This window comes from Choloepus didactylus, chromosome 18, assembly GCF_015220235.1.
Source record: "Choloepus didactylus isolate mChoDid1 chromosome 18, mChoDid1.pri, whole genome shotgun sequence".
In the NCBI taxonomy this organism is placed as follows: Eukaryota; Metazoa; Chordata; class Mammalia; order Pilosa; family Megalonychidae; genus Choloepus; species Choloepus didactylus.
The window spans coordinates 58204408-58230688 of record NC_051324.1 but is presented as its reverse complement, the minus strand read 5'-3'; the positions used below and the strand labels follow the sequence as shown (position 1 = coordinate 58230688).

The 26281-nt window shown below is 34.8% G+C and overlaps 1 protein-coding gene and 1 long non-coding RNA gene across 2 annotated transcripts in view; both read left to right on the top strand.

Annotated features, from left to right (window-relative positions):
* The window catches only part of LOC119514796, a 42313-nt gene extending 32373 nt beyond the window's left edge, over positions 1–9940 (top strand). Inside the window, exons 6-13 of the mRNA XM_037810520.1 lie at positions 4402–4455; positions 5355–5459; positions 6029–6082; positions 7386–7490; positions 8191–8244; positions 8677–8781; positions 9303–9356; positions 9873–9940. Coding sequence (XP_037666448.1) covers positions 4402–4455; positions 5355–5459; positions 6029–6082; positions 7386–7490; positions 8191–8244; positions 8677–8781; positions 9303–9356; positions 9873–9940 — 599 coding nt within the window. The remainder of the gene's footprint in view (positions 1–4401; positions 4456–5354; positions 5460–6028; positions 6083–7385; positions 7491–8190; positions 8245–8676; positions 8782–9302; positions 9357–9872) is intronic.
* Positions 9941–22871: 12931 nt separating this feature from the next.
* On the top strand, positions 22872–24026 carry LOC119513184. The gene is made up of 3 exons (XR_005212571.1): positions 22872–22891; positions 23167–23220; positions 23923–24026. It is a non-coding gene; the product is annotated as an uncharacterized LOC119513184 (long non-coding RNA).
* The last annotated feature ends 2255 nt before the right edge of the window (positions 24027–26281 follow it).

Here is a 26281-nt window from a genome sequence, read left to right as displayed (position 1 = left end):
CAGTGATCTCTTACGCAGTAAGTCCCACCTACAAGGCTAAACTCTTTGCCAAGACCCCATTAAAGAAATTAACAGACCTATGAAACAAACAGGGAAATGAAATGAAGGAATATGTCAAAGGAAAATTAAATTAGAGAAATTTAAAAATTAGAGTCAAGGAGAAAGTTGCTTAGATCACCATAAAGTTTAACCAGAATAGTGAAAGAAACATAGAGGAGAGACAATATGCAAATTCTAATAAATCCTTAATAGAAAACAGATGCTGATGGAGATTTCAAAAGTATTCCTGCTTGCCTACAATGGAGAATGGTTTACTCCATTCTATTTTGATGTGAAGCCTCAGCCATAATAAATAAATAATAGATTTGTTTATAGTTGTGTGGAATAAATGAGATAATGGAGTTTTATTTAAGATTAGATTCTGAAATTAGTTTATAAATTAAATACATGAAGAAGCTCCACTGTATATAATAATAATATTAGATGGATAGATAGATAGATACATACATACATACATATAAATGAAGAAGTCAGGGTTGAAAGACATAGCTGGTATATTCTACCCTTGTGGAGAAGAATTGAAAACCAACAGCAAGGAGGAAAATGTATCCTTGGACTGGGTTTTCTTAGCTCTAAGGAACTAATAGAGGAAGGGTGAATTGAAAGAAGAAAATTCTAGCCTTTTGACCTTCCACGAGGATGTCTACCTTAAACTGATACATTTTAAAGCAATAAAATAAATTTTAAAAAGAGAAAAATAAATTTAAGGATAAATTATAAAATAGTAATTAAAATAAAATAACAAAATTAAATTAAAGGTTAATAGAGATTGCTTAATAAAGGACCAAGAAAAATCCTTTTGCTGGTTGAAACTATTTAAAGCTGCTTGCTATCATGAGCAATTGAGACAAAGTTGAACTGCTTCCTGAGGAACTGGATCGCAGACTAGACTGAGTCTGACCCAGAGAGAGAACCCTTGGAGTCAAACCTTAAATCAGAATCTTTTCCATTAATACCCAATGGGGAGGAAGCTAAGTTGTCAGCACTAAAAATAAGCCTCTGCAAGCGAACCTAGAGCTGTCTCCCATTTCATGGTTCCCATTTTCTGTAGATTGGCTGGTATAGTTAAGACAACCCACATGTGTCAGCTTACATGTTCCATGACACCTGAACCTATAGCTAGCTCAGAAAATTTAGAAAAATAGTGTTTTCCTCACTTGGCTTAAAAAGGCCCAACCAAAAGAGAATATCAAAGGTTCTTCTTGGTTAACAGCATGAGTGTCTGTATCAGCTAGGGTTCTTTGACTCAGGCAAAAGAAACAAACTCTGGCCAGTTTAAGCACAAAGGCAGATCTTTGCAAGGCCATGGAATGGTTCACAGTATCAAAGAAGCAGCTGAAAAACAAGGATGGGAAAGGGCACAACCAAGGCAGCATCGAGGGTCCAGGCAACAAGAATTAATTAACACCCAAGGTAAATGCCTCACTATCCTTCCCTGCTTTAAAACCTGAAGCACACTTTTTCACTTTAATTATTATTCTGGTTATTTTTGTGTGTGTGTTAATGAGGGTATTGGGGATTGATTTTGGTGATGAATGTACAACTATGTAACAGTACTGTGAACAATCAAATGTATGATTTGTTTTATATGACTGTGTGGTATGTGAATATATCTCAATAAAATGAATATTAAAAAAAAAAAAGAATTAATTAACAGTTTCATCAAGGCAATGAAGCTGGAAGGAATCGTCCTTACATCTCACTCTTAGAGGTGGTCAAGCCTAGTGAATCACATGCCCAATTGGCCAGGATAGGGCAGGCAGTTTGATTTCCATTCCCCACAAGACTACACATAGAGGGTGAGAGGTCATACCTCAAAAAAAAAAAAAAAGGGGGAAGCACTGTTACTAAACAGGAATAGATGCTAGTTAGCTAACTAGCAGGAAAAAAATGCTTTTAAATCATGTCATCCCCACCTCTCAGCTAGGGGACAATAATACGAAGTTAACATTTTAAAGCATGTTGTTTTGATTATATAAAAAGTCAGGTTTTTTTCCAAAATCCTATGAAAAAGAAATAGAGAACATATCCTTCTGTCCTGAACCAACATGGTTTCCTGGGTATTACAATGTAGTGTGTGGGTCTAAGATTGTGAATGATACATACTGATTTAAAAGCCAATTCTCTAAGATTCTCACTGCACTGTAAAAATGTATCACACCTACCCCTCTTCTTTCTGATCCAAAGCACACAGATTCAGAATTTTATGAATAGTAGTTCTGGTTTGCTAATGCTGCCATTATGCAAAACACCAGAAATGGATTGGCTTTTATAAAGGGGGTTTATTTGGTTCCAAATTTATAATCTGAAGGTCATGGAAATGTCCAAATTAAGACATTAACATGAACATACTTTCACCAAAGGAAGGCCAGTGGTGTCCAGAAAACCTCTGTTAGGTGGGAAGGCACGTGAATGGCATCTGCTGATCCTGGGTTGTGTTACAGCTGTTTGGGGCATTTTGTCCTCTCTTAGCTTCTCCAGAGCAAACACTGGGCTGGCATCCCCAAAGTGTCAGCAAAAGTCTGTTTTCAGCTGCTGTCTCCAAAATATCTCTCTGAGCTGCTCTCCAAAATGTGCCTCTCAGTTGCTCTGAGGTCTTTCTGTTTGTGAGCACTTTTATAGAACTCTAGTGATTAAATCAAGACCCACCCTAAATGGGCGGCGCTTATACCTCCATGGAAATAATCCAATCAAATGGTTCACTCACAGTTGACTGAGTCACATCTCCATGGAAACACCCAAAGGATTCCAACCTAATCAACACTAGTAAGTCTGCCTCCACAAGATTGCATTAAAGAATATGGCTTTTGGTGGGACATAATACAACCAAACTAGCACAATAGTCTTGCTTTATTTAGTATATCTTATCAATGGAAATGTTTATTAATATAAATTAGGTCAGTCTTACTCATTTAAACACATATCTTGCAAGACTGTTGGCACAAAATAATATTAAGAAAATTTAATTAACAAGAACTCAATTGTGTACTAATTAAATAGCCAAACTAGGCAACTGACAAATCCTCTTTCTCTTATTCTCTTGATGTCACATGCCTAGTCATATAAGCTAATCACCTCTATTGAGATAATCAGAGATAAAAGTTATCAAGTATTAAATGCCAACTATATGCCAAGAGCAATATTTGTCACTTGACATATGTTATCAGTAGTTCTCAAAACAACTCTGCAAAGTAGGTTGTTGTATTAGTAAGGATTCTCCAGAGAAACAGAACCAAATCCATAGGACAGTCTAAAAGCTAGAAGCTCCAATAAAGGTGATTCTAAAGTCTGGCAAGTCCAAACTCCATAGGGCAGGCCTCAAGCTGAAAACTCTGATAAAGGTCATTTTGAAGTTGAGTCCAAGTTCCTCAGGGGCAACTGGTTGGCTGAATCAAAGCAGAAATTGTTATTTCTGATGTCTGAAATCTTCAGTTCTGACTTTTAAGGTCTTCAACTGACTGGATGAGGGGGCTCCCCACATTGCTGAGGGCATTCTCCTTTGTTGATTGTAGATGCAATCAGCCATAAATGTAATCAACTGATTATAGATGCAAATCTATCTGTGAAATACCCTCACAGTAAAAATCAGACCCGTTACATGCTTGACCAAACTAACTGGACACAGTTGTTATTCTACTTTCTCTAATGTGCAGATTGAGTCTCAGTCACTGAGATTAACTGATTTGTCCTAGGCCACATGACTGCTAAGGATCAGAGTGCTGATTTGAACCCAGGTCTCTATATAACTTCAAAACTTTGCTCTTTGCACCAAATAATACGGCCTCACATAAAAGTGGTAAGCAAGGCCACATGGAACATAATGTGAATGGTATCCTTAAGGGTCTGTGTGATGTGGCTCTGGAAATGAGAATTTTCAACCAGTAAGTACACAAATAAAATAAGGGAATCATCAAAGATTGGAACCCTTGGTGGCCATGGAGTTGGAAACATGGAGAAAGTACTGAGTAAAGGTCACATGTGGAAATAGCCAGCTACAATATTTTAGGTTGGTGAATACATTGATATTATACTATACATTACTTTAAAATGTAAAACATAAAGATATTCCCAGCTTCTAAATTGGAGCTGGCCAAGTAGAAAGCAAGTCAAGGAATTTGATATATTATGCTATAATTTATTCTTCTGTGCTATATATTTATCAGATTTAGAACTTCATTCTTTGATTCCATTCTCAAGTGGGAATGAAAATGGAAACATTTATAGAACAAATCAGGGTAAACTTCTGAATTTTAGTGTTTTGTTCCAAAACTTAAGGTTTTTACAGCATGTTTTCTGAGTGTGAGTCATTATGGCTGTTCTCATTTGTACCTTGTCTTACAGATGGCAGGAAGGTTAAGATGAATGCCCTCATGAAAAATCTAAAGCCATTTACAGGTGAGTAAGAGGCTATAGGGAAAAATAGGTATTAATAGCAATATTCTAATGTTTCTTCTGTTGTACTCTTAAATATTTTATTCCTATCTTACCATCATTGACTTGTTAATTCTTTTAGTATATTGATGGTATCTTTTATCCAGTGATACAGATTAGTTTTGGATTTTATACTTTTGATCAAAAACACTGTATCTTGGTAAAATATCCTGTATTGCCTGGACTTTTTTCCAGTAATGCACATCACTTTTCCATTGTTTAAACAGCCAAAAATCTATGTTGCCAGAATACTGGGTGAGAGAAAACATTGGCATAAATTTCTTTATAAATCGTACATTACACAGGCAAATAAAAAGTAATATGATTCTTTCTGATGTAAGGAAAATGTTCAGAAATAGATTGTGGTGATGAACGCATAACTATATGATCATACTGTGAACAGTTGATTGTATACCATGGATGACTGTATGGTTTGTGAATATATTTCAATAAAACTGAATTAAAAAAAAAAAAAAGTAATATGGCTGTGAACCAACCTTAAACAATGAAGCTTTTTTCAGCAATAGATAGATAGATAGATAGACAGACAGATAGATAGATAGATGCTATCTTCTCACAGAATTATTTATATAATCATTATACAATAGTCCTCCTAGGGCTTTATACAACCTGCATTCCAGAGTGTTTATTTATCCCATTGTTACTAGAGCATTCAAAAAGTATTTTTCTCTCTGGAATTCTGAGCATGAGTTTTGTTTCTGACATCCCTTTAGAATCTTGGCTCAGCATTTTGACTAATCCTCCTTTTAATCCTGCAATTAAGCTTGGATGACATTATTGATAATTTAGAATCATTCCTCACTCTTAAATTTTCATCAGTCATTATTTTCATCTTTTTGAAGGAAATAAGGTTAGTGCTAATGAAGTAAGAGGTGTTTTGGAAAACATGGGGATAGAACTCACACTGAAGGAATGCTGGGAGCTGCTGAAAACTCTGCCAATTACTTGTGAGCATTTCGGATACTCTTTGGGTCTTCAAGGGAGCTTGGATTGAGTGCATGTATTGTTGGGGGAGAAGGGGAATCATTAATATTTATTTGACATATATGTATTGAATGCTTCTTGGGTGATGGAATTAAAGAAAAAAGTCTTTACCCTCATGGAGCCTATTGTAGGGGGTGGGGCTTGAGTATACAAACTTCATAAGTGAATTAAGATTCTAAAAACCCCCATTAAAATTTTAATTTAGGATGTTAACCTTAGAATATCTGAGAGTCCTTGATGCATAAGGAGAAAGAAGAGGGGAAAGGAGAGGAAGTCAAATAATAACAGTAGGAAAAAAGGGCCAAGTTAGAGAGAGAAAAAGTTTCAGCCTAGTAAAATGGGTAAATTTAGAACTTTCTCTACCCCTTCACTTTAAAGCCACGGATGAGAAGGATGTTGTGCAGGAGAAATTGGATAAATCTTTAATGCAAATCATGTAAGATTATTATCTTTATAAGGAATAGTCTATGTGCTGTTGTTATGAATGGCTACGTAATTTTCTCTATGACATCAATTATGTCTTCTCTTACAGCTGATGGAAAGGTATATCAAAATCGGTTGATAGATAGTTTAAAGAATTTCCGAGGTGAGTGGTAAGCATAAGAAGATAACAAGTAAAACTGAGATCTTTGTTTTCTATTTGCTTTTGAAAGTCCCTTTAATTATTTATAATTAAATAAATTATATAACAGTATGAATTTCTATTGTTAAATAAAAACTCTTCTGGACTTGGTAAGGAGAGGCTTTATTCAAAAGGATTATTACAAAGGGGAAAAGGGACAGGGAGGGACAGTTTCATTAGGTAGAATGCCTTGACCGTAAGATCAGCAAGCATCTCAAGAGTTAGGCAAAAAAGTTTTTCTTTTATAGAGAAGAATGAACAGGGTGTAGGGACATAGGATGAAAGGTCGATGAGATCAGATAGTAGATCTGAGAATATTTTGGGCTGAAGCATATTTTCTGGGAGGCACCCTTTAAGTTCTGGGGTCTGGAGGAAGAAGAGAAGCTTAACCAAAGTTAGATTAACAAGTGTTTTGTTCCAAATGATCAGTGGGGACAAGTAGTGCAGCTAATCATTTTTGAGGCAAAAAAATGGGGATTTGGACGGTCTGTGTCTGGCTATGTCATAGGTAAACAAGGGGTCATGCATGAATCTTAATCTAAGTCATATGTGTAAGTCATTTTCCAGAATACAAAGGTGGGGTGTATTTCTTAAACTTCACTGTTTCCCAGAAACACAGGGCTTGGGTAAAGTTAAACATTATCACTATTGAGTACCGTACTAGGCACTGTTATAAGCACTTTTCATACATTAACTTATTTAATTCTCACTAAATCCTATGGGGTAGTTACTTTTATTGTCACCATTTTACAGATGAGAGATGTTAATTAACTTGCCCAAGGTCACACAGCTTGAACATGAGAAAAGCCAACATTTGAAGCCACATTCTTAACTACTCTGCTATACTAATACTTTTTATCCACCTTTATGATTTATAGCTCAAGTTCAGATACTTTACTATTGAGATAATTTACTATTATAATGGCAGGTTTCAAACTCTGCTTGCTAACCAGAATTATGGCCGTTGTTTCTAACCTATTTCTCCCTTATGAATAATAAATAATGAATAATAAACATTATTCATCTTCTTTATTTTCGATGTCTACTAAAAATTTTAACAAGTGTCTTAGAACATGTATAATGGAGATGTTTTTTTCCCTCACATTGCCACCCCATCCCCTTCCACCTTGGTTTTATGCTTTTCTTAAACATCTGCATTGTGACTTTCTTCTCTCTCCCATGGGAGCTTGGTGCACAGACGTAATTATAAATTTTAATCTTAAGGCATAATTTCCATTTTTCTTATTTCATCTCTTTCTTTCTTAAGGAGGGAAGGCTTTTGAAAATAAACTAGAAACAGTTCTGGAAAACTTGAACTTTGATCTTGAAAAAGAAGAAATGAAAGATCTGCGGAGGCGTTTGAAAATTGACGGTATTTCTTTTACCACTTACCACTGCCTTACAGGAGAATATTTGAAGTCCTCTTATAGAACCTCAGGGAGTACTCCTTGATCAGTTCATTTAGAAAAAAAGAAGTACATGTAGAATTATAATCTTCAAAGATGAAAAATGTAACTTCTGATTATTATAATCTCAACATTGTCAGAGGGCCAATTAGGGCGCTGATAATATTAGAAGAGCTGCTAGCAAAAACAAACAAACAAACAAAAACATTAGAAAAATATAAAGGAAGCAATTGAAGCAGATGTTGGAAAAAGGCCGGAGACTAACAAAAACAAGTGAAAAGATAAAAAGGGTTTGAAATTGTTTGACAGGTAATGTACAAATAGAGATGACCATGTTTTAATTTAGCAAATATGAGATGAATGTCAGGGTGGGGTTGAAAGAGATGATCAGTGATTTTCTTACTTGACACCATTAATCTGGCCCAAGAGGGTATCTTTTAAGTCAAAAGACCCATTTAGGAAAATAATTTAAGATCTAATTTAGCATTTTTAAACACCCTCTTTAGAATTCTATAAGGCAGTTTGATACAAGAAAAAATGTTCAAAAATCAACAAATTTCCTCCATATCAGCAATGACAACTTAGAAAATTTAATGGGAAAAAAAATCCCATTTCCAGTTAGCAATAAAAATTTTGTCTATGTCTGATTTATGTTTTGTATTTCAGATACTGGAAACATTCCACTCAATTCCTTGATGAATAAAACAAGTATTTTTTCTGGTGAGTGAGAAATGATGAAAAGACATAAAATAAGATCTTTTGAGATATATATATGTAAATATATATATACAATATTTTAATTGCATATCCCAGTATGACACACAGTCCTTATTTTACCAATGCATTGATGATATGTTTGTTTTTAAGATTATCTACCTTTTTAAAAGTACCATTTTTTATTAAGAAGTCTATTTTATTATAGGTTGGTTAACTTGTCCCCATTGTTTTTACAGCATTATGAAATGTGTTCTTTTGCCTAGGATTAAAGGAAACATGTTCTATTTTTAGCTCTTTCTTGGGATGCCCTCTAATTAGATGTCTCATTGTGCCCTTGCACTTTTGCAATTACATCTCTTACAAGTTGAGATACTGCTGTTTTATAATTTTCTTATATAAAAATATTCGCTTATCACTTTTCCCATCTTTTTGAAGGTGGAAAGATTAATGCCAATGATATACAACTTCATCTGAGAAATTTAGGTATAGAACTTACAAATAAAGAAAGCAAGGAGCTACAGGATTTGCTGCCGTTTGATGGTAAGCATTTCAGACATTGTAGTGAATTTCAGAAGATCTTGGGCTTGTGAGTTTGTGTGCATAAAATTCAAGAATTACAACTGTTTAAAGTTCCATTAAAAATTAAAAGGGAAAAAAATGTAGAAAGAGCCAATTCTGACATTTAAAAAAATCTGACCTTACCATTTAAATATTGGGAATTAATGTTCTTTTTTGGGGCCTGTTAGTTTGAATAAACAGTTTTAAATGTTGGAACCAGCACCTATAACAGGCCTAAAACTAAAGATAGGAAAAGGTATTAAACAGAAGAGTTGCAGAAAGGAAGGAAGGTATACCTTAGGAAAAAAAAAGAAAAAAGATCTGTTTATGTTTTAACATAATCAGATGCCAGAGAGTGAACAGCTAATCTTGAGAATCTGATTCATTTCTTTGTTTCCTTCATTTGATTATAAATAGGAAAAATGTACAAATGAAATAATTAAACATCATTGTCTCTCTGAATTTCCACTTCTTTGTGAACTGAATTGTTCCTTATCTTACAGATAATAAAAGGGTGTATAAGAATAGGTTGATGGAGGGGGTGAAGACTTACAGAGGTAAGTGAAAACCATGCAGAGAAAGATAAAACTGAGATCTTCAAGCTTTTGCATTTACTTTTCTAAACTTTCTCTTATTTCTTAATGATTAGATTACTAATTGGGTTACTTTACTGTTTTTGGTTTTTGTTTTAATTTTGATCTAGCAGTCTTCCTCGTATACAATCACATTTGGGGAAACACTCTATACTATTTTGTCACTGTAGCAAATCTTACTTACTGGTAAGAACTTTGTGTAGTGGTTGTTGTCTTTGCCATAATCATCAGACTTGCCCACTCCTCCCTCTTCTGGATAAACTCATCCTAGAAAGTACTACAAACAGTGTTTCCTGGAACAGGGATAAGGGACAATTTTTATATTCCTAACCCCCAACTAATTCTTTTGATCACTTCAGGTGCTTTATTGTGCCATTGCTTTTTACTTCCTATTTGTGTTGATTGATTGAAATGAGATAACATTTTTCCCTCTTTGGCATAAATACAATTTTTTTAAATTCTTACCCCTTCTTTCTTAAGGAGGAAAGATTAATCTCGATAAAATAAATGATGCTGTTGAAAATATGGGACTCCCACTTGAAGAGTAATAACTTGAGGAACTGTGCAAGAACCTGCCAGTTGAGGGTGAGCATTTCAAGTACAATAGTGCCCTGCAAGGAATAATTTTGTTTCTTTATGAGAACATCTCAAATGTACTTGTTAATTTCATGCAAAAAAGCCACAAGTATATAGAGACCCAGTCCAAAAGAACAATCATTCAGATTGCTGGTAACAGAGCTCCTATGCCAGAGAGTACCAGTGAAATCACAGTCAGTGTTGGGATCAAGTAGGTAAGTAAGGAAAAAATGCATATTTGAGGGAAGGAAGGAGAAATTTATGAAAGAATTCAAAAGAAACAAACAGAAAGGAGGAAGAAAAGAGAAAGGAGTAGAAATTGTTAACTGTGGTTTGTACTATGTAAAATACATACAACACATATCTAACAATTACATTTAATAAATTGGAGGTCTCAAAATTTAGATTGTGAGAAATCACCCATCCCTCAAGATTTTGATCAAGTAGGTCTAGGGTGGAGCCCGTGAATCTTCTGTTTAAATAAACAACCCTCCACTACACTTAATTTTGCTGAAATAGCCAACCTTCCCAAGATGGAGAAAAATATATATAATGTATGTAATTGGAATGATTTGCTCCTTGCGTGATCTTTAGCAACAGAGTTGGTCAAAGCACTGTGTGACTATGTTGACAATGCTGTAGATTAATAGCTTGATAAGCATTCCGGAAGTGCTGGTTTGCCTAAGCTTATCTAATATGATCTGATCATGCTTGAAGTCATAAGACTTTCTCTTTGTCAAAAACAGCTTACTAATTCTTGCTCAACCTCTAATTCTTTTTTCACAACTCTTTGTAACACACGAGCTAAGCAGGACTATGTAAAGCTCCTGTTGGAACTGAAATAGGACCCCTCACCTACTAGAATTTGCCTCTTCTTTGTGAAGAGAAGAACTGACTTTCAAAAACCCAACCAAAGAAACAAAGATACAAGCAATAAACTAAAGGGAGGGATATTTAAAATATTTTAAATAATTAGGAGGAAATAAAACTTTGCTTCATTACAGTGCTCTATTGTTGGGTCTGACATTCATAACCCAGTAGTTCCTTTGACATTAGTGATAGCTGCCACAGAAGCAGAGATGCCATGCTGTTTGCTGTTGTATCCCCAGCCCTGAAACAGGCCTGAAATATAGTAATTAATTTAAAAATGAAATTAATCTTTTAATTTAAAACAAAAAAATCTTTTCTTTTTCTTCTCCATGCCCAAGAGCGAAGACCAAAAAAGGGGGGGCGGGTGAATGAATAAAATTAGTGTGCTTATATTTAGATCCTTTTTTCTTTTCTCTGCCTATTCTTTAATGGGGTGAAAATAAAGTTATCTAATTAGAAAAAATTCTAGACAACTTCTAAATCCTTATACTTCACTTCGTAGTTTAAGAATTTTATATAATTGGAACTACATCTAAACTGTGCCTTGTCTTATAGATGACCGAAGACTTAGACTAAGATTACTTCTGGATGAAGAAGATGAACTACTGGGTGCGTAAGAAGAAATGACAAGACTACATAATAAAAATGAGCTTTGAATGCTTAACAAAAAATGTATTTTAAAGTATTTCCTGTTATCATTCTGTCCTTGATATATTAATCCTGCCATTATACTTTTTTTATTGGTAACCTATATATTACTAAAGAGACATATTTTATAAACTAGGTGTTATTCATTATTACAATCTGTTGTTACCTATATCTTATTTTAAAAGCTACAGTATAATGTCTAAAAAGCAAGCCATATATTCTCTGGAATTTTTTGATAATATAATTTCATTTTCTACTGTTTTAATAGCAAAATGGAAAGGTAAATTGCACATGTATGTAATATGATATTGTGGACAAGATCATAATTTAGGCAAAAATAAAATGGCAGTGCAGATATTAAATGCGGGCAATATTATTTACACCAGCTAATTTAGTGGACTGTTACGGAATCCCTAACTTCATGTGTGCTGTGTTTGTTCCTTGTTCCCAACATTGAACAGCTCCCTTTTACCAGAAAGAAGTTCTGTTTCTGAACTTCTTGTTCAATGTTCAATGTTTCTGTTGCTCTATATCCTATAACTAAGGATGATGCTACACAAGCATAGATGATTCTTTTATTATTTAAAACTTAAAATTTACTTTTTACCATTATTTTCTTTTTTAAGGAAATCAAATTAACTATGAAGACCTGGAAAATGTTCTGGAAAACATAGGGTTAAGACTTCGACTGAAGGAAAACTCTGTGTTGATGAAAAGTTTGCCACTTGATGGTGAGCATTTAATTTACTAATGAGATATTCATCTATCCAATAAAAGTTCATTGGTTGCCATTGGGTACTACTTATGTTAAGCTCTGAGTCACAAAGTCCAGTTCATAAAAGAACTAAGTGTCAAGACAGAGAGCACATATAAAAAGATCACTGTATACTGTAACAAGTGCTATAATGTTAATAAATGTTAATTGTTATGAAAGTACTGAGGAGAGATTAACCAACCCGAGACTCTGAAGCTTCATAGAGTGGATATTATTTCAAATGGACCTGAAAGATATAACAGTGGGGGATTGCAAGGATTACCCAAAAACATGTTAAAAAGGACACAGAAGAATAACCAACTGTATAAGTCAAGGTCCTCCATATAAAAACAACCAACAGAATGTATGTGTACGTATAATATATATAAAGAGATTTATTATTAGGATTTGTCTCATTTGTTTGTATGGGCTGGCAAGTCTGAATCCTATACAGCTGGCTGGCAGGCTGGAAATTGTGGTAAAAGTGATGTTTAAGTCTTAAGTCCAAATTTCTTAGGGGAACCAGCAAGCTAGAAATTCCAGTAAGAGTTGTTGTTGAAGCCATGAGACCAAATTTCTTCTTCTTGGAACCCTGAGTTCTTGGCTCTTAAGGATTGGATGAGGCCAACCTACATTATTGAAGATAATTTCCTTTACTTGAAGCAAACTGGTTGTACATACTAACCAGATGCATGAAATACCTCCACAGCAACAGCTAGACCATTGTTTAACCAAACAACTGGACACCATAACCTAGTCAACTTAACATATACAATTAACCACCACCTTCCACCCCTATCAACTTGGCACCTAAATACATCTCCTTAAACCGTGTTTAATTTCCACATAGAGACAAAAACAAAACCTAACATGATACAATCATGTTGTCCAACTGAAAAGAAAATGACCCTTTCTCCAGAAGAGGCAAGCCTTTTGGTAATGTTCCTTCTTCTTCTTGATATTCTGTAACTTAAAAACTATGATGTAATAATTATTTCCATTGTCAAAAAAAAGATGGGGGATAGATTTATTATCTTAAGAGCTTTCTTCCATCCTTGGTCTAATTCTTACTTGAGATATAAAAAGAAAAAATATTTTTGAGTATAATTATAAGAATCATTCCTTCTGAAATTGCTGATTTTTAAATCATTTCCGCTGGTATCCTCATCATTTACCTGTACTGTACCTTATCTTACAGCTCCTGGAAAGTTATATAAGCATAAGTTACTGGATGGCATAAGGTCTCTCAAAGGTAAGAAATCAGGTAAAATTGAGATGCCCTATGTTTTGCGCTTACTTTTTTTATTTCTCAGTGAGGATTTGTCAGTCTAACCTGTTTGTTTATTCATTGTTTTTGTCTTATCATTTCTTTCTGTGTACATAAGTGCCTTTGAAGAAATTATTTTTCTTATTCTATCACTGCATTTCAAGTCCTATTTTCTGAAAAGAGTTATAAAGACAGTTTCTTGCCAAAATTCACCAGACTTGCTAAATTTTTTAGTTTCTTCCTTATAAATGTATCATGGGAGCTATAGTCAAAAAACTGAGGGAAAAGGTTTTGGACAGACTCCCATGATAGCTGTTTTTATTTACACAACTTTATTGTCCCTTTGATTGTTCCCCCTCTAACTAATTCATGGATATGCCTAGCATTTTTAGTTTGTCATTATTGTTTGCTTTTCTCATTCCCATCCCCTTTTTCCTAAGGAATAAGGCTTAGCATTGATAAGTTAGAAGCCTTCATGAAAAATATGGGCTTTGAGCTTGAAGAAAAGGAATACAAAGACCTAACATACAGCCTGCCTGTTGACGTGAGTCCTGCAGACACTGCTGCTTCTTGAATGATAGTCTGGATTCACCTATGAGAATTTCTGAAAGTACGTTTAGCGTTCTGTTGAAACATTAAAAAATAGAGCAAGATTCAATCCTCAAGAATTCATCAATTCATTCAGTAGACTCTATTGAGTACCTAATATGCACTAGGTATCGGGAATATAAAAATGAAGATGGCAGGTTCTAGTAAGGGAGGCTTTCATGCTGACAGCTCATCATAATACTATACAGTAGTGCTGTAACACAAAAGTGTATTCAGTGAGTTTATAAAGGATGAAAGAGCTAAGTTTGCCAGGAAGGGGATCAGGGAAAGGCTTGCCAGAAATATATAGAGATTCTCCAGTAAAAAAAGCATTCCAGATGAGGAAAATAATGTACACAAAACATAAAAGCACTCAAAATCATGGAATATTAGGAGAGCGGAATGTTAAAATATACTCTTCATATTATAAAGTGGCAGGAACAGGGCTGGAAAGCTAGACTACCAGGAGTGGAATTTCTTTAAATATATTCATGCTATGGAGTTTAGCCTTCATCCTCTTGGGTCACTTTTGGTAATTTGTGCCTTTCTAGAAATTTGTCCATTTTATCTAAGTTGTCTAATTTTTGGCATAAATTGCTCATAGTATTCCCTTATAATGCTTTTAATTTCTGTAGAGTTGGTGGTAAGTTCCCCTCTTTCACTCCTGATTTTGGCGACCTGAATATTTTCTCTTTTTACTTGGTCAGTCTAACTAAAAATTTGTCAATGTTCTTGATCCACTTAAAATACCAACATCAGGTTTCTCTATTGTTTTTCTGGTTTCCATTTTATTGATTTCAGCTCTAATCTTTGTTATTTCCTTCCTTCAGCATACAGTGGATTTATTTTGCTCTTCTTTTTCTGAAATTCTAAGGTGAAAGCTTAGATTACTGACTTGAATTTTCTTCTTTTCTAGTATGAGCCGTTTACAGCTATATATTTTCTTCTAAACACTACTTTAGCTGCATCCCATAAATTTTGATATGTGTGTTTTCACTTCCATTCAGTTCTAAATACTCTCTAATTTCTTGTTTGGTTTCTTCCTTGACCCATTGTGTTAACAACCCAATGTGCTAATTTGTAAATATTTATGGATTTCGCAAATCTCTTTCTGCTATTGATTTTGAATTTAATACCATTGTGGTCACAGAACATACTTTGTATGATTTCAGTACTTTTAAACTGAACTAGACTTGCTTTAGGGCTTGGTATATGGTCTGTTCTGGAGAATGTTCCATAAACACTTGAAAGGAATGTATATTCTGCTATTGTTGGATAGGTCAAGTTCTATAGATGTCAGTTACGTCAAGTTGGTTGATATATTCTTCAACCAACTTGAAAATGTTATTCTTGATCCTTGCTGATTTTCTGTTTAGTTCTATACATTATTGATTTCTCCAACAATTATAGTTGAACTATTTCTCCATTCAATTTTAGCCTTCATGCTATAGACAGTGGTATATCTAGAATATTTTGTTTTGGAAAATCAGTGCTGATGATAACATAATAGGCATTATTGGAAGCAAAATCTCAAATTTGAAAGATACTGCTATGGTTCAACAAGAGATGATGAGATCCTAGGCTAGGGGAATGAACTTGAAGATGAATAAGACACTGATTTGGGGAAGATTTTAGAATTAAAATTAACAGGACTTGGTAATTGATTACATGTTTATATTAGATTCTTAGCTGCTAAAACAAATACCATACAATGGGTTGGCTTAACTACAGGAATCTTTTGACTCATAGTTTCGGAAACGAGAGGCTCGCTTCCTTCTGGGGTCATATCTTCCAGCTGGCCAACAATCCTAGGGGTTCCTTAGTTTTCTGTCACATGGCAATGCACATGGCAGTGTCTTCCTCTTTCTCTTCTTGGTTCCACTGACTTCCAGTTTCTGTCTGCTCTCCGTGGCTTTTCTCTCTGTGGCCTTCTCTGTAAGGCCTGCAGTAATGGGATTAAGACCCATCCTGATTCGGTTGGGCCACACCTTAACTGAAATTACCTCATTAAAAGGTCCTGTTTACTATGGGTTCACACCCACAGGAATGGATTAAGATTAATAACATGTTTTTCTGTGGCACATAACTCCAAGCCACCACAATGTGAATTATGAAAACGAAGAAAGATTTTAAGATACAGACTGCTCGGTGGGTGAACAAGGCATCAATCATATCATACACCAATTAGAGAATTTGGGAAAAGTTCATGTACAATTCAAGACAGTAGTTTCAGTTTGAGAAGTTTGAGATGCCTATAGGACATTCGGTTAGAAATATGTATGGAGATGATTGGAAATGGATACACTAATGGATTGCCTTATTTATCTTTAACTCAGAAGTTATCTTCAGATTTAGCAAAACTTAGCAATGTCTCACAACACTGATGAGAATATTAGCAGACCAAAAGAAGAAGAGAATAAATAAATGCATAAAATGAAGAAATATTTGATAAGAAAAATTAGAAAATAAACAAGTAGAATAAGGAGGAAAACAGTATTATGAGAAAGAAAAAAGTGAAAGAAGGAAAAATGGGAATAAAGAAAATATATGGTTGGAATTGGCAAAGATATCATTAGTACATATATATATGTATAAATCCATATTTTAAAAAGCAAATGAGAAATGACAATCAAAGCTAGATTTCAAAGACTGCACTCTATATGAAAAAAAACAAGTTTACACCCCCTTCATTTGGCTCACTGACTGAGCCCAGTGGTTACTACTTATAGTCCAGTCACTAGGACTGACATGAATGACAGATTTGGGCAAAAATACTTTTTCTAGGAATTTTTTATCCAAAGGCAGGGTTCTCAGTTTGGAGTTCTAATTGCTAAACTAGAGTAAATTCTGAACTACCAGAAACAACAAATTTATCAGTAGTTCGCAAGGTAATTTGCCTGTATATCAGTCACACCTAACATATTGTTAGTGTGACTTCATAAAAGTGGGACCTACAAGTATACACTAGAAAAATTTTCTAGGATAATAGTCCTCTTAGGAAAAACAGAAAAAACCTGGGATTCATTTCACTGGTCCCAGTATGGCATTGTGGAAAGAATTTGGCATTTGAAATCAGCCAGACCTAGATTTGAATATCAGCTTTAAAACTTGTTGGCTGTGCAAGCCTGGTCAAATTAACCCCTCTAATTCTTAGTTCCCTTCCATTAAAATGAAAATAATAGGTACCTTTCATAATTGTTGTAAGTTCTTAGGATAGGGCTTAACACATAGTAAGTGTTTAATAGTAACTTTTGTTAATAATAACGATAACAATCAATATGCAATCATCTCAACACAGTGTCACTTAGTTATGTCTTTGCTCTTATCAGTAAATTATCCACAAGATATTTTTCTTTATTACTTAATATATTTCCCTATGCTTTTGATCTATCTATAAAAAGATGTACATTTTTTAGCCCATTTTCCAGATATCTTGAAACTTGAATAGAATGCCAAAATAATGATTTTGATTGTAGATGTGTCATCCATCTCCTCAAGTACTACTTTTCAGGCCAATGAGCCCATAGAAAGAGGCATTAGTTGCATGTTTCAGGCTTTTTATAAGTTTTCTATGGAACTAATTGGAATACATGGGAATGGATAAGATATCTTCCTGTGAGACACTGACCATTTCTCAGGTTGTCTCCTTTAAACACTTCCATTTAAAAGAAAAATACAAAATAAAGATTTTTTTAAATAAAAAAATTGTTTAAGTGTAATTAGGTCAACCAAAGGTCCTTTTTAAAATATTGAGGGTGTATGATGGGAGACCATCTCAGCTAAGTGTTACTTGTGAACTGAGTACAAAAATAGGAATTGTTAATATTCCAAGTCAGATCTTTCCTGTTGGGAATTCACCCCTTTTAAGTTGTTTGCCAGCCTTATAGTCAGTAAAACAGAGTTCTCCTAGATCTGAAAGTAAGGCAGTAGGCAAGATAGAGAGGGTTATGTTTTAAAGCCCAGCATCTTACTATGTGAAGTTTAAAAGTTCAACAGAATAAAAAAAAGATATTAGATGGGTGGGGTGACATAAGTATCCTTTTCTATAGTCAGAGCTTTGTTTTACCATGTTTTCCATTTGGAACAAACATAGGATAAAATTCAAGAGCAAATCAGAAATTTGCCAAATGTTGTGTTTTCCTTCAGTGCATGACTTTTATTTCTTTCTTCTGTTTCTCTCATTGTCTTTATTCATAAAATTCTGACTTGTCTTACAGATGAGGGGTATGTTGAAGTGAGTGTGGTAATGGATGAAGGAAGTCTTTTACAGGTGGGTTCTATTTTTATTCACTCATTATCAAGCACCTACTATGGCCCAAATATGGACCTATAAAAGTCAGTATTCCAGAGCTTATATAGTAGGGACAGGAAACAGACAAATAAATACAATAAAATATCATAGGTATGATAAAATGTTAGAAGTGTATACAAAGTAGAGAAGAGGTAGAATGGTCACTACCACCTGAGAAAAGAGATTTGACAGCTTTAATAGACGGAGCAACACCTGAGCTGATCCTTGAATGGTGAGTCAGTATTTGATAAACAGACAGGATAGGACAGACATCCTTGATAGAGAAAAAAAATATAAAAATCACCAAGATGAAAAACAATATGGAGCTTTAAGGAACTAGAACTAATTTGGCATAGCTGGAGCACAAAGTGCTATTGGGAGTTTGGCAAGAAAAAAACTTAAGGAGGAAAGAAGGGTATGTGGTAGGCTGAATAATAGCCACCAAAAATATCCACATCTGAATCCCTGGACCCTGTGAGTGTTACCTTAATGGTAAAAGGGATTTGGGAGGTGAAATTAAATTAAATGTTTTGAGATGGGGGATTATCCGGGATTATTATTATGAATTTTATTCTGTGTAGAGTGGGGAGTCATTCCAGAATTTTAGGCAGGAGAATAATGTGAATAGATTTGCAAATTGGAATGATTACACTTGTAGCAGTATGGAGGATGAATGTGTGTTTGTGTGTGCATGCAAGAATAGTCAGAGAAACCAGTAAAACAAAAGATAATAAAAGGAAGTGCCAAGCAATTACTATGAGAATTGAGACGATGGGACATATATAAGAGATATTACAGACATAGAAACTTTTAGGTTTGATTACTGATCAGGGTTTGGGATTGGAAGAAAGGAAGGAGTGAAGGATGACTCCTTAGTTTCTGAGCTGGCTAGTTGGGTAGGTAATTGTGACATTCACCAAAATAAGGAACTCAGTAAAAAAAAAAAGATTTGGAAAAAAGATATAGTTTCCACTTTGGTCATATTGCGTTTGGGGTTCCTATGAGACAACTAAGGGGAATTGAACACTAGGAGTTCAGTATATGAGTCTGAATCTGAGGCCACCTCTTTTTCTGAGACAAGCAGATATAATTTAGATAGACATAGAAATAAAATTCAAAGGAGTTTACCTGAAAGCTTCACTTTTCTCTGTAAAGTAGAAAATAGAACATACTAAAAGAAAGAGCACAGGGGCGGGATAAGGGTCTTCAAGGAAAGTCTTGATGATTTCAGATAGCTATGGTAGAGAATAAGAACTAGATTTGACAAAGAATGCATAAAGACATTGCTGAGAATTGCCAAGAGTCTAACCATAATCAGAATCATAAATAAGTAATGGCACTTTTTCACATGATTATATGATATTCTTCAGTTGTACCAAGGTAGGAGATTTTCAGGGCTGATGTGCCAAAAGAATGGAAGTATAAAGACATGAAAGGTGTAGTCAAGATAGTGGTTATGTGGTTTAACATGGATAGTGAAGTTATGGTGGAAAAAAAAAATGAGGGAGAAAGAGAATAAAAGTCTCTATAAAAAACTATAATAGGTGTGGTAGAATTAAGGAAGTAAAAGAAGTGAGAGAATATGAGGTTCTGGCCAGAAGTTCCCACGTTAGAATTTTAGATTTTAGAGGAAAAGCATTTCCAGGTGATGAGAAGGTTCAGGATGTATCTATGAGGGTTAACTAGTATAGAATTTAGGAGTAATCACTGAGAATGAGGAGATCAAAAAACTTGGAGGCCAATCTGTTGGATGAGTCATCCATAAAAATGCTGAAATTCCCTGAAATGATGCCAGGAGTTGGGGTGCAGAGGAAGATTGTGTGAGTCATGCAACAAACTCTTGAAGTGACAACAAGAAAAAGGCCACATTTTGTAAACATCAAAAGAACAGAAGTTTGGGTGTGACTGGAAAGCAGCAGTGGAGATCTAGAATAGTGCCAAGTCCTAAGAAAAATGGGATATAGAAAAAAGAGTAACTTTCTCTCAAAAGAGAATTGAGAAGAAAAGTCAACTCAGAAGAGTCAAGTTCAGTTAGGAAAGATGAGTCTAAAAAAGGAACTGAAGATATAGGGAAGTTCATGTTTAATGAAACAGGAGTTCCAGAGGTCACTGTAGGAAGGGTTGAAAAGGAAGCTGGCAATAGAAAGAAAAATTCAGAGTGATGAAGAAAAATAGACTAGTGAAGATAGGGATAAAAGATATACTTAGGAGTATGTCCTTAAGGCAGAAGGTTCATGTCTGTCAAAAGCCTGATCAAGTTAGCAAACTGGAATGCCTTTCTGTCATATCTGAAGACTTATTTCCTTGGCTGGTTATAGGGAAATATTATAAGCTCCAGTTGTAAGATTTCACAAGCAAAGTCTGAAACAGCTTGGGGAAAACAACTTCCCTTGCACTCCCAGACACTTGTGCAGAAGACTAACTGCCCAGATGTTCCCCTCCCAACAGAAGCACCACACTGCATTTCCAGAGGACTAAAAGCAAGAGTTTTATTATACTGGAATTGGAAATCATTAGGGCATCCAAATAGTCTGCCTAAACTGTATCTTCAAGCTAGAGAGAAGAGTCATCATGAATGAAAGTTTCACATAGCCATCCTACAAGGAAACGGTCTGCCCAGAGCAAGGGAAAGTGATTTCCACCTGTGCCAGTTTGAATGTATTATGTCCCCCAAACACCATTATCTTTGATGGAATCTTGTATGGGCAGACTATCAGTGTTAATTAGATTGTAATTCTTTGAGTGTTTCCATGGAGATGCGCCCCACCCAACTGTGGGTGATGACTCTGATTGGATAATTTCCATGGAGGTGTTGGCCCGCCCTTTGGGTGCATCTGAATTAAATTACTGGTGCACTATGTAAGATCAAACAGAAAGAGCAAGCTGCTACAGCCAAGAGGGACACTTTGAAGAATGCACAGAAGATGAGAGAGAAGCTGCAGATGAGACACATTTTGAAGACAGCCGTTGAAAGCAGACTCTTGCTCCAGAGAAGCTAAGAGAGGACAAACACTCCAAGAGCAACTAAGAGTGGCATTTTTGAGGAACTGCAGCCTAGAGAGCAACGTCCTGGGAGAAAGCCATTTTGAAACCACAATTTTGGAGCAGACACCAGCCACATGCCTTCCCAGCTAACAGAGGTTTTCTAGACATCATTGGCCATCCTCCAGTGAAGGTACCTGATTGTTGATGACTTACCTTGGACACTTTGTGGCCTTAAGACTGTAACTGTGTAACTAAATAAACCCCTTTATAAAAGCTAATCCATTTCTGGTGTTTTGCATTCTGGCAGCATTAGCAAACTAGAACACCACCCTTATAACCAGAAACTAAAACCAGGGCCTATTACCAAACCAACTTCGTTGCTTTGTATCTTACTCATGCTTTTGATAGTTTGGTGATCCCCAATCTTTTTCCCTCAAGCACTTTACATAAAATTCCCAAGTGTAAAAAAATCTCTAGTTTTCCTGGAACACAAAAAAGAGACAAGCTTGAGGGACTGTATCTGACTTCCTAGCCACCATTAGAGGAGTCCAAGAATGCTGGGTAGTGATAGCTGCCAAGAAGAAAGGAAAGAACATACACCAAATCCCTGAGGCATAGTAGAGAACCAGGCTGTGTTAAGAAAGGTCCTCCTTAATGTCATGACATGTGATTAGGAATACTCTGCAAAACCAAAATCCTAATGTTCACACAAAATTATAACTTGATAGCAGTGTTTCCCTTGATCATACATTCTCTCATTCTACATGTTTATTGGTGAATATTTGCATCTAATGATTAACTTTGATCATTATTGTTTTGGCCAAAAACTCTAGGATTATGTCTTAGCAATTGCTAGCACTCCTGCCAGATTTACTTCATTGATGATTAATCAACTATTAATACAATAAACTTATGTTTATTGAACACCTGTCATGTGTCTGGCACTGGACTAGGTGCTGGGATACCCCCATGGAGTTTACATTATAATGGGAGAAACAGATTATATAACTCAATATAGTAAATCTTAAGGTAAAGTTTTTGCAGATACTCAGGTAACATGGGTATTGTATACAAACCATACAGACAGCTTAACAGTGACGAGGGCATTCTGCTTACAATTATTCATTCATCTAAGAATACTAGCTGTAATTAGTAGACAATTATGAACCACCACCTCCCTAATTTACTATGCGCTATTTTGAGCTGACTGAGACCTTTAGAAACTTCTCTTATATTTAATTTAAATGAACAATTTTTATTATTGAATCTCAGATTGCTTCTGTTTAACTGGGGGAACTTTATTATTTTCATCTTTGGATTGAGCATGATGCCACATAAGCATAGGTAATATTTTTCTTAACATAGACTCATCATTCTTCAAATTTTCAATAATTACTGCTTTCTATTTTTTAAAGGTAAGAAGGTTGATACTAGTAACCTGAAAAAACTTCTGGAAAATGTAGGAATAGAGCTCTCAGAAGATGAAGTCACAGAACTACTGAATAAACTGCCAGTTGATGGTGAGTCTTAAAAATATCAAACTATCCTTCAAAGAAGGTTGAGCAAATGGACTTTTTTGACTTATACTCCTGTGTATCCCTCACCGCCCACACCACTAGAATGATAGATTCATCACACTCATAACAGTTTCCATTCCTGAGTTTTATTCTTGAAAGTGAAATAACAATTTCTAGGATGCAACAGTTAAAAGTCTTTTTCTAAAATCATGAATGTTTTATGTTATTTTAAAATAACGCATTGCTTCCTGAGACTTGAATTTTGCCCTGTCTTACAGCCAAAGGAAAGGTGTATCAGAACAGACTGACGAAAGAAGTGAGTTCCTTCAATGGTGAGTGAGAAGCATGATAAAAAAAAGACAGGTACAACTGAGGTCAATAAACTTTTCCTATTTTCAAAAACTCTTTCTATTTTATAGTTTTTAGATTATTAATCCTGCCATCCCACCTGTTTGTTAACTCAGTGTATATTCTCTATACACTTTAGGTATACCACAGTCACCAAGATGGTTTACTGTGATGGTTACCAAATAAAATTGTGCATCACAATTACCAAGAAAAAATTTTTTAGGATTCAGGTCACTAATCATTTCCAGTTATATTGATCTTGAATCTCCAGAGATAGTACCTAAAAACATATTTTATCAAAAAGTTTCCTGTGGGATATGATGGAGTAAATCCATGAACCAGCATTTGGAAAACACCAATTTATAGTTCTCCATTAATTTAGCAAGTTTCAAATCCTACCATCTAGACACATTATTTATAAAGGTCGATTTTGATCTTTGCCATGGCTTATAAGACATTCCCAACTCCTCACTTTCTTCCCTTGAAAGTTATAAAAGCCACAAAGAATCCCATTGATCAGGATTTACAAACCACCAATTTAGACACCAAAACCGTGTTTACTTGAATAGTTTAATTGTTCTTTGTTCTTCATTCTCTAATAGTATTGATTCCTTGGCATGAGCCGTAATGATCCACTCTTCATCCCATTACAAATATTTCTCATACCCATTCCCTTCTTTCCCAAGGAATGAAGGTGTCTTCAGATAAGGTGGGAACCTTCTTGAGAAGCATGGGAATTGATCTTGAGGAGAATGAAATCCAGGAACTGAAGGACCACCTACCAACTGATGGTGAGAGTTTTGAATATCATTGTACCACTTAGGAAAACTTTGAGCATTAGGCTAGTATCAAGTCTGGAATAACTTAAGATGGGCTGTATACAAAAAGGAAAAAAGGAAAGAATAAGACCTTCACCATAGCTACAAAACTAAGCCCAATCACTGCCACTTTAGAAGGTCAGCAAGAATGCTCTCCAACATAAATGGAAAGTGTCACTTTCTATAACACCACAGGAAACACCAAGGTTTAGTGAGAATACTTGGGGTAGTAATCTTTGAGTCCCTCCTGCTAATCTAGCATTAAATATCAATGACTAACACTTACATAGTTTTTACGTGTGCAAGGTACTTTTCTAAGCACTTTATATAAATCAATTTATTATTTAATCTTCCAAAAACTCTATAAGGTAGGTTCTATTTTTACCTTCATTTTAAATGAAAGGAAAATAAGAGAAGTCAAGTGGCTTGCCCAAAGTCAGACATCCAATAAATGGTAGAGCCACTATACTATATTGCCATAAGACTACTAGAATTTACAAATTTAAGGTATGTAGTAATGTTTCCAATGGAATTAATTAAACTTGCTATATACAAGACTGGTGTCATGCTAATAGAACTGAGAAATGTTCTTCAGGAAATTTTGGTTGTTGCAGTCGGGGAGCATCTGCCTCCTTGAGGAGTTAGTAAAAATATAAGATTAATCTTAGTCAATGAATATGTGTTTTTCTAAATCAGAAATATCCTTCGTTCTTTAATTCCATAAACTTTAATTAGATGTCTATAATATGTCAGACACTGTTCTAGGCCCCTGGGACCATCGCCCTAATAAAAGGTAAACAATTTTCCCAAAAATGACTATTTCCTCAGTTTTTTAAATCTGTTTCTTAGCTCTTTTAATCTACCAATGTAATAGATGTATATACTTCTGGTTGCTCTCTTTTCCTGGTATACTACAACATGAGAAAAGATACTGGCACAGTGATTTTAAGTGAGGCAATCAACTTAAACCTTGGACTACTTTGTACATTTGTGGAATAATTTGCAGATAGAATGGAAATCTGTATCAGGGGCCCAAAGGGCCCCAGTGGAACTAATTAGAGACAACAAAAGTGAAGGACATTATGGCTTCTGTCCTTTACAGGCACAGACTTTAATGCAATAAAGGTTTTTTCTTATCCAATTTAAAAGTTATAACAATAATCCTATTAATAACAATAATAAATATTTAAAAAGGAAAAATATAAAGGAATACCAATTAACGATTGTCATAAGTAAAAAGGAACGAAAAAGAACAAGCAAGGACCCTGGAATATACACTGATTTTAAACTAATTCATTCTCTAAAATATGTTTGCATTTTGCTGGAATTTTATTATTTGGTAAACATTTATGGAGCATCAATCCATTAAACTAAGGGCTAGGTAATGGGAGTACAAAGAGATTCTTTGTATCTCACTCTCAGGGAAACGGGAATCCCGTGAGTATTACAAATAATACGAGTGTGAATATATTTGTACAATGAACTGGTACCCTTGACCAAGTCGTCAATGAAGCATGAATAGGTCCATAGGCAGTTTTAGGGTTTCAAACTGAATCTTGCCTATTAATAGAGTAACAGCAGATTTTAATGACTATCTTAACCTCCTAATCCAGTGTTTCTCAAAGTTTGAATTTTACAAACTCTTTAAAATATATCCATGGATTTCCAGTGGCTTCAATCTTTGAGAAACACTGACTAAAGAAGTTAAGTCTATGGTCTATGAAAACATCTTTCCATTGAGAAAGTTCACTGCAAAACAAAAGTTTTGTCATCATAACTGAGTATTTAACTGAATATATCAATATGATTATCATTTGGCAATCAAAGAGCTGCCACACTAACCTTTTAGTGGATCACTTGCTGCCAAAGTGATTATAAGCCTGAAGGTAAATCAACCCTAACAAAATGGAACCACCATATTTAAACAAAAATTTTTAATTCTCAAAGAATTTCATACCCCCTGTTTGAGAAAGACTAACCTGTTAAATAATAAGATTGTCCTGAAGGTGCTTTTAAATCTTGCTCTTGCATTGTGCTGTGTGGATTTTGATGGTATATAGAGTAGATAGCAAAGAAGCTGTATTAATTAAATTGATGACTCTCTGATGTGAAAAATTAATCAACTTCTAGAGAAACGCTTTGAAGTAATTGAAATTCAGGTTTCTATTTCACAGTTTAAGGATTTTATATCATTTTTCTAAAAATCTTTGTGATGCTTTTTTTGTTT